General features: G+C 44.3%; 1 protein-coding gene across 1 annotated transcript in view; it reads left to right on the forward strand.

Annotated features, from left to right (window-relative positions):
• The window catches only part of LOC144478355 (limbic system-associated membrane protein), a 75,025-nt gene extending 66,055 nt beyond the window's left edge, over positions 1 to 8,970 (forward strand). Inside the window, exons 4-6 of the mRNA XM_078196165.1 lie at positions 4,871 to 5,026; positions 5,761 to 6,094; positions 6,466 to 8,970. Coding sequence (XP_078052291.1) covers positions 4,871 to 5,026; positions 5,761 to 6,094; positions 6,466 to 6,611 — 636 coding nt within the window. The 3' untranslated portion in view covers positions 6,612 to 8,970. The remainder of the gene's footprint in view (positions 1 to 4,870; positions 5,027 to 5,760; positions 6,095 to 6,465) is intronic.
• The last annotated feature ends 799 nt before the right edge of the window (positions 8,971 to 9,769 follow it).

The raw sequence follows: 9,769 nt of genomic DNA on the forward strand, positions 1-9,769 counted from the left end.
TTTATATTGAAAAGGAAAACTGTAAGTCGTTTTAATATAATATAATATATTATATTATATATTACAATATATTTTAGAGTAAATAACATAAATTCTCGTCAAGTTTCTTTCAGTTTATTCTCCGGCCATGATCTCTTATGTCGATTGTTTTCTTTTTACATTTCACCGGTCCAGACTCTCTTAAGTTAACGCAGAGATCCATAATAATCGTTTAGCTTTACGAGACTTCGCGAGTTTTACGATCCAACAGGAAGCCCACGCGCTGCGCCCCTTTTACAACCCGGAAGGATACGATGCACCATATTGGTTCATTACCATGGATTAAGCAGACTGGTTAATGATATTAATGAGGAACATCAGCGACCGGTATATACTTCGTTCGTAGAGAATACGTTCCGAGTCGTGGGCGCAATTAAAGGCAACCGCTCCGCAATGGCGGCAGTTTGCGCCAGTATGGCCGTTTTAGTAGCCATAAATTTTCCCGCTGGTTATAATCTGTCACACGTACGTCGTAGGAGGAAGCAGAGCGGTGTCGTTCGACGAGACGAACATGAAATTATAAAGTTGTCCGCCTCCCTGGCCATCGAAGCACGCTGGAAACAATCACTGTTCACTTTATTTGAGTGGGACAGATTTTCATTCAATGTCCATTATCTTTTGCTTATTAACGCTTCGCAAGCAACTTGTTAATTAGCCAATCTGTACACAAAATGAAAATGACTACGACGATTTGAAAAAAAACGGGAATCAAATAGTTTTTCTTCTTAAATCATTTCCGTCGGTATAAACTACTGCACGAAAATAAACTAGTATATATTTATGGAAAATATTCATTCGAAATTAATAAATGTTTTTCTTATGAACCGCCGTAGTACTTCAGAAACTTCGTCGTAGTTTATTCGTTCGACAATGATCTCTAAAGAAGAGCTAGTCTTTTGAATTACCACGGCAGAAGAGCTACGCATAGCACTGATGATGAAACGTAGTGCTATATATTTTCTATGCGGAACAAGTCTCCCGGTAGTCACGGAAATAGAAAACGTTAAAAAGTGAATCAGCCTAATGCGTTTCTTTGTGACCGAGTTTTCATCGGGACCATGCGTTGGCGATTTATTCAATTATATCATCAAAGGGGCACTTATTAATCTCGCTTCCATTAGAGGATTGCCGGACGACGAATCCGCGCTAAAACGAGACGAAAAATCTGGCCTCGCATTAGGCATCGATCTTCCCAGCACAGCGGCGCGGGCTCGCACGATCCATCATTTCTCGACATCGCAGGCACACGATTGAAATTTAATTTGTACGGGTCGCGATATCGTCTTAACCTCTTGCGCTACGACCCCTTCCACGCTGCGTTGATCAGCGCTTATTTATCCTTTATATTTTCCTTAATAGAACCGGTACATTTTTATCTCCTGCATTGTCTTTATTTCCTTCCGTTTCTAGACTTTGATAACTAATGAATTCAATTTGATTTCAATTTAGGAGAAATGAATTATATTCATACATAGCAGATGTTGTATGAAATCTTTGTCACGAGTCTGACTCGTTATTATAGCGCGAGGGTTTGACAATCAATTCCCATTGATTTCCACATTCGCCAGTGATCAAGAGAATCAGGCCCAGCGAACGCGCGACCACGCGATCCTCGAGGCTTCAAATTTTCATAAGCCGACGAGAATCGATTCTAACGAATTACGCGTTCCGGGGATTCGTTAACCCGGTGAATTAATAACTTCCGCGTGCGTTACTTTTCAATTAAAGAGCCATTCCCGCGGACGATAATTAAAAGTTATTTTTATACGGGTTTGAAACCGGCGCGACGCGAGTACCGCGATTACGAGCGAACCGGATACGTGTTCTCCTTCTGCGCGGGCCCAACCGTGCGATATATTTGCAATAAATGCAACTTCGATTCCGTAAATCCCATTTTCAAAAATAACTGTGTCCATTGCGGTCGAGGCCGATCTGTTTTTTAATTAAATCCCCATCGATCCGGAGCTTCATCTTCCACAAAGTTGCCGCGCGGAAGGATGGGCATTTTTCTGATATTTCGATTATCAAGTATCTGCGGCGTGTGTGAATTCACAATAATAATTACGAACTAAAGACGATCATTAATAGACCAGAAAATCGCTGTCAAATTATTTACTGTACAACGCGGAAAAACTGTTTAACAATGGATCCTAGCGTTCCACGATAAAGACAAGGAAGATGAACAAATATTTACAGCTACGGTTAGACAAGAAATTGTCAAGTTTGCGAGCATACCGTTTCACGAAAAGTGTTGCACGAGCCTAACGTGAAATGTGTCTCCGGAGCACTTTTTTGCGAGGAGACGTTAATTAAATAGCAACCGAGAAACCGCGCGCGTAAAGAAAAGACTGATTAATGGAAGCTCGACCGGAGGGACGAAGAATTATTTTTCGTTTCTTTGCTCGCGGAAACGAAGTCCGTGTAAACGTCGAGCCGCAAAAAAGATTTGGTTTCGCCGACTGGGTTCCCGGGTAGCCAATAGCGTACGCGGCGGCGATGCCCGAGAGCTGGATCCCAGCGGAACGATTGAAATCAACTTTCGAGCGTAGTAACCTGTCCCGAGGACTTGCGACGAAACGAAATCGCACGGTTCGGGGGAGAGCGCAAAAAGGATCGAGTGGCGCGGTGATTGCGTTAACGGACAACGGGGAAAGGTAGACGCTGACTCGTAATACGTCGCGGCAGTTCATTATTCAGCTCGTTTATGCTCGAGTGCACTCGTCGTGACGGCACTTGTCGATCCTCGGGACTGCATCAGAAAATCGCGAAACCTACTTGCCGCGAACGTCGAGGGCACTCGACAGAGACAATTAAGGCACGCAAGTGGTCCAGTCTCCATTTCCTAGCGTAATCGCTGAGAACAGGGACGATCTTTCGGCGTTGCCGGTCGATGTCGATGACGACTTCCGGCGTCCTGGGAAATTATACTCGAAATTCTGACACCAACGATTCCGACGTACAACGCGATTCATGGAAACTGTTATTGTCGATGGAAATGGTCTGTAAAAGAGTCGCGTTTTAGGGTAGTGATAGCGGTTTAGGCTAAGTGATTAGTTAAGCGTAACCGAGCTGGCAACGTGACGAAACCTTAATTTACTATTTACGCGTGACGGATGGAGGGCCGAGCTCGCTGAATTTCTCGGGCAAATCGCCTTTGCCGCGGCTATAAGTATAACGTCGGCCAAGAAATGAAAACAGTATTACGGATGGCTAAGCCGGATGACGATGTTTCGTACTTAGGGAAGAGGGAGAGATTTATTATTAGAGCTACTTTCCTTCCTTCAGTTTGGATGGGCCATAAATAATGCAGAGGAAGCAATCTCTCGAAAGTGTATAATATTTACTGTCTGGAGGGTACAATGGATTAGGGCATCGGGATCGTTATTAAAAATGCGAAACTTCTTAAAGGAGGGACTCGTAAAAAATAAAGGGGCGGCCGTCGGGAGATTAACCTCCCGCTCAATCCGCGATACACGCGTAGTATGTACCTCCTGCGCTGCAATCAACAGAATTATTGCTTCGGAGCTCGTTGCGACGGCGCGACCGCGGTGGGGGGCGCACTTAAGCGCATTTGGATGAGAGTTTATTGCACAATGTAGAGCAACACGCGTGGCTGAGAGCACATCATGAAATATTAGCTGCTAATGCCTCGTGATTATTATGCGACTCCTTGCGCGCTCGAATTGCAGATTTTATACATTTATCAGTACCGCAAAATATTCGAGTAGACGGAAAGTTCTTTCAGATTTAAACAAGTAAATGTAAAGCTTTTTAAAGTAAAGCGAAGCAGGAAAACGTGTAAATAGAAATATAGAATTCATCAGAAAATGTAATATTAAAAGGATTGCTTCTTTCGCAATGTGTAATATAGGGTGACTCTGTGTCGCAAATATTTGTACGACGGAAACAGGCAGACGGTAACATGCACTCGTGCACCTCATTTGTTCATTCTGACAAGGATAAGATGGAACGACGCTTCGCGTATAACTAGAATGTGTATTCAAAAGGTATTTGTTGTCAGCAATACGACACTGTAATAATATTTATTATCGGTATAATATTTTTTTATTTAAAAATTCATTTTCGAAAAATTCAATTTTAAAGAATTCCTCACGAAGTTGCAAAAGGGAGTAACTGTGTTATTGACTACGTTGTACCAGCACGCGTTTCTCTTGAAATATCGAGCTCTCGCACTGAAATACCCGATGCGCAGACAGTCGCGTGCGTGGTCTTCGTTAAAATGATTAAGTGCGCTCTGTGCACTGTCCTTGGACGATAATGACGGGCGTGTGCGGCAACTTTTTTCCCGGCGAGTGTCGGCAGCGAATTAAAAAAGGGCGGGGACGCCCGTGTGACGCCGGCGGAAATGCAAGAGGCGTTTTCAAGTGTAACGCGCCGGAATCGCGGAGCCTGCCTCTCGCGATCCATTTGCCCGTGCAGCCTTGTCAAATTGCGTTTCCGGCCGAACCTTCGTCCTCCGCGCCCCCCGGCTCCGTTCGCCATTTAAATCCTCGCAATTCATGCGCGGCCGGTACTCTCGCGAGCGACGCGCTGCAACATTTATGCGACGCGCGAGAGCCCTCTGGAAGAGACCTTGCGCCTCGGCTTCCTCTATCCGTCGTGTGACGGAACTGACGGAATCGTAATTTCCGAAAGAAAACACTTCGTATATACATATATATTCGGTTCTTTGACCGTCGATGAGCATATATATATATTCGATCGGCGTTTACGATCCAATTCATTCTATAGCTTTTTAATTAAGTAAAGAAATGAATTAATACCGTAATTCAGGAACGGTAATAAAGTTATGTAAACGTCTTCGTTCTAGGTGACATGGAGCAGACGAAGAGATAGACAATTGCTGACAGTGGGCAGGCACACCCACTCCATCGAAGATCGGTTCGTCGTCGTCCCGGATAGTCCAGACTGGAATCTCAAGATAAAGAACGTGAAGAAAGAGGACGCCGGGCTCTACGAGTGTCAGGTAATGCGTAGAATAGCGTCTTAATATATCTTGCAGCCATTTAAGTCGGGACAAACGATAACGTGAAAGTACGGGTGACTTATGGGGTAACTAGGTACCCGACACTGCAAGAACGACATTATTCTACGCTATTGTTGTGCGAAGTAAACGAATTGGCGGGACGCAACAATGAACAACACAGAAATTCCTTTATCGTTCTTTGTACATATTTCATGAAAACTCTTCAACGATGCTACGCGAAACAAGTGAACGAGAAATTATCAAGATAGAGTAAGAACGCAGCATTATACTTCTCTACGACGTAGCATCCATTAATCTTAACAGTTCACCGAAGGTATTAGTTCGTCTAATACTAAACGTCGTATTTCGAGTCATTACAAATGTGCTGTTGATAGTACGAGATGCGTTAGAGTCCTCGTCGTTTCTTTTTACTGTTATACAGCATTTTAACTACAGATGGTCACGTTCCGAGAAATAGAGATCTAAGAGAATAACTGAAGAAACTTTATTTTCTAGACCCAATCCGACCAGTCATATCACCCTATTTATAATTATACGCCACTTTATTTACCATTTTAGACTAATTTCATTTTTAGTCATAGCGCTGCAAAATATTTCCCGGTTTCGAGTTACATTTCCTTTTTATACTTGTATAACAAAATTTGAATTACAGGATTACTAACGACTACGTCAAATCCGTTACAAGAATAACTCGAGAATACTTGTTTGTCCAGATTCAAACCGACCCGATCCAGAAACGATTGATCCAGTTAAGTATTACCGACGCGTACTCTATGATCCCTGGCGGGCCGAATCTACACGTGAAACAAGGATCCAGTCTTCGTCTCGAATGCCAGCTGATGGCTGCGGCGGAGGCGCCCAGCTTTATATTCTGGTATCGGCAGGGTCGCATGATCAATTACGACAACGAGCCGGGTGTCACGGTCCAAGCAACAAAAAACGGCTCTATTCTGACCGTCGACAAGGTCAAGATTTCCCACGGTGCCAATTACACCTGTTTGCCAAGCAACGCCAGGGCTGCCTACATCATGATTCACGTGATCGAGGGTCAGTGTTCTCAGCGAAATAATGATTGATTCGCCCTCTCCTTGCTTTCAGTGTTTTCAGTGTGCTGAAATAACAAAATGTATTGATATATGTAAAGCCTATAGAAAGCATATACCCAAACTGCCAATAACTTTTTCAAAAAAATATTCTATTACTATAATTGTTGCACCATTATTATCGTCCAATTTCGGTAGAGAATGCATTCCTTCTAGATAACAGTTATTTCTCGTTCGTAGCTTATTTTCCCATATTTTCCGTGTTGTCCCCGCGAACGTTTACCGCGGCCGTCTTTCAGTTTTCATCCTAAATATTGGCTGTTATTTCAGCATAGGGCCGGTTAATTTTGTTTGTTACTTCTTTCTCTTTTCCAGAAGAGGAAAAGCCAGCGGCGATGCACGGGGGTGATCGGCGGAACTCGACGCGTCGGGCGTCCATCAACGTCGTGTTGATTTTTCTGAGTTTCCTCGGTGTACAGTGCACGGGCCGGCTCTGTCTGCATCATTCCCGTGTCACGTGACCAGTCCACCGAGTCAACATCGTCGTCGAATTAGCATCCCCCGGGGACTCGAACATTTCCGGACACCTTTCCCGCCAACCCAGCGGCCGCACGCCCGTTTTTCATTCTCGCGGGCGTTTTTGAGCGATCAGCCGCTGGAATTTGAGAATGGCGCCGTTCCTCGCGCGTCGGGTCGACGCGAGAAGTTCGTTTCGCGAGCAATCCCTTCGCCGAGAAACAGGAGACGCGCGTACGATTTCTGTGGGGAAAGAAAGGGACCGAGTTCGATCGATCTTTCGTCAACTCGAAGTAACACCATCGACTGATGGAGAAACGTCGTCCGAACGAAAGCGAAACGCGATAACGAAGGTGTTCATGGTGTTCCAAAGTTACGAAGCAGTCTGAAGTTCGCGCATAGAATTTGGGCCACGGTGGAACACTCGGCGATGTCATTAATGGAACACTTGCGACTGAATAACATTCCCGCTCGAAGATATAGTGCGCGTTGCAGTTTGAGTTCTCTTTCGTTTCACTGCGAATCCTGGATGCGCGGGTGTCATTACATCGCTACGGCACACAACGTGGAACAAACAGTTTCTGTTACTCAATGGCTGACATTTCCTTTAGCCCGGCAAAAACGGTTGAACGCAGCACGCGGCGTCACAGTCTTGTAGAAAAATGTTCTCCTATATTATGCGAGAGTCTCCAGTATCTTTCCTTTAAAACGCCTTTTGCAACGAGGATGATACTTCACAGTTCCCGTCAGAGACCATTGACGACGTTGCAAACGGTCGTCTACTTCCAACGGAATAATTTTGTTTCCACGATGATGCGACGGATAGCCAAGCTGAATATTGTATATTCGGAGTTTAGACCGTGCAGCAAGCGTTTCACACTTTCAATAACAAGGCAGCGGTTTAACGTGAATGGCGACGCGAGGAAACTGCCGCGTCCAATCAGCGGCGACACCTTTCCGAGCTATTAGCGCGAAGAATGTTCGGTTGTGCGCGACATGTCGCGAAGTGTCCTCACTAATTAAGAAAAAGGAAAAGCGACGCGAGACGTTTAGTTTATAAAGCGAGCGTCGCGAGCATTCAGCGGCCCCGCATATTCACGGTTTTCGGGCGCCTTCCTTTGACGTTCTGAATGGAACACGGGGCGACGGCGCGCACGTCACCGAAGAATAGAAAGGCTGACGTCGCTCTCGAATCGGTATGAATTTAATGCGTGAAAGTCCTCCCCTCTATTCCCCCACACCGGCCACGTTCAAGCAGCCGCGAGACAAGCTCGATAAACTTGAACGCGGTTGGAACGCGCGCGCCCATTCAAGCTTGCGGGACCTTGCGACTCGGCCGCGTTCCGATGAATGGCAAAGTCATACACCGCTGCGGCTAAGTGCTGCTCGCATGGCCTATTCACGTGCATGCGCCCGTCTCTCATATAAATACCGTCAACCATTGTCTTAAATTTCTTTGAAACGCGCCGCCTCGTTCCTACCCCCCACCCCACCGGCCTCGATCTCGTCCTCGAATGCTGCCACCGACAATTTCGCCTTTTGTCGCGAACGGACGATTGTACTGCCACGGAATCCCGCGGTTGTTTTAATTAACACTCCCGTAGCCCGCGCGGACAGTCGCAAACTGGAACTCCGTGTCGCGGCTGCTACAGTCGCTGCCCCGTCTTGGAGAATGCAACGCGATAACCAATATTAACCCTTTGCACCGCTAGAATTGTTATAGCTCATTCCAGAATAATTTTTATTCTTTTTAAAAAAATGATTAAAAGTATAACTGTTGTCGCATGAATTACAAGATTCAATTTCCTGCGCATAAAATACATTTTGTTGTGTAAAATGGAAATGCTATGTGCCGGAAAAGTTATTTTAGAATTCCCGGTTAAAATGGTTTCCGAGTGCAAAGGGTTAAAGTCGCGACCCGCGTGTCTTCGGGATACCGAATCGTGTGAACGGGTCACTCTCGCGCTGTAGAATTTTATTACTTCGTTGTGAAAGAAACTTGCGGAAATCGACTCGTAGGATCTTTGTTAAAGAATTTGTACACGCGCGTGGTATCATTATGTTGACAATGATATCCCCAGAACTTTGTAAATGCGATGAACTCTGTACATGAACATTACGATTTAGCACGTAACATTGAATTGTATCGAAGTTCATCTATTAATCGAGAAAACATGCGAGATAGGAACAGCGAGATGGTTATGCATTTTCGAAGATAGAACGTTTTTCTTTTTGCTACAGTATGGCGTTATTTTGAATAAGATATATATATATATATTTTTTATTTTAAATATGCGGTAGATGTATATTTTCGTTTCGAACGATTCCTTTTTATCGTTACAGAGAACAAAATAGTGACAGATGCTGTTTGGTATTGGTACAAACTTGAGCGATGTCTATCCACGAGTTGTCAAACAACGGTCAATTACGTTAGATTAATTACGAAATGCAATCGTCGTGCGACCCATCGTGCATACCGTTTTCCAGGAAACCTAAGAGCCGTTTTATCAATTTAAGAACACAATCAATGTTTCCAGGTAACATTAAAATGCTCACTTGATGTATTAATGTGATCAGTGTATATACATGTATGTTAATTCTATATAAGTATATGGAACGTACTAGCTACAGCATCTTGGTCGTAAAGATCATTTCGATTTTCCTCCATTCGAATGTAACTTGTCCTGCTAATTGCATCGTAACGAAATTCGCAAACTTTTCTATACAGAAGTATCTGTAAGCCAATCGTTCAGTAGTATTAAACGGTTAACAGGATTGACAGCACCGGTTTTACTTCCACGGAGAGAGAACGAAATCGATCTTTCGACAGAAATGAGTAGAACGACGTTACTGCCAGGAGACGCAAGAATTTTATCGTCTCTTTTTACATACAATGAGATAATGCACATTTTCGTCAGACAAGCGTGCGCGTTTCTACTAATTAAGTCGATTATTTCATTATTTACCGGATCGATGTGCTCACTAACTATAGCGACGTAGAATCTTTCTAGCCACAGTTCAACATTTTGAGAATCGTGTTAATTGACGTTCCTAGTATCGAATTGTTTGAAATTAAATGATCTGCATGGTGTCTGTCGGTTTGCTACGTCGACGTGGAACGGTTTTATTTCTTTCGCGTCGTCGGATTCCGGAGAATTGCGTG

The sequence above is a fragment of the Augochlora pura genome, chromosome 2, assembly GCF_028453695.1.
Source record: "Augochlora pura isolate Apur16 chromosome 2, APUR_v2.2.1, whole genome shotgun sequence".
Classification (NCBI taxonomy): Eukaryota; Metazoa; Arthropoda; class Insecta; order Hymenoptera; family Halictidae; genus Augochlora; species Augochlora pura.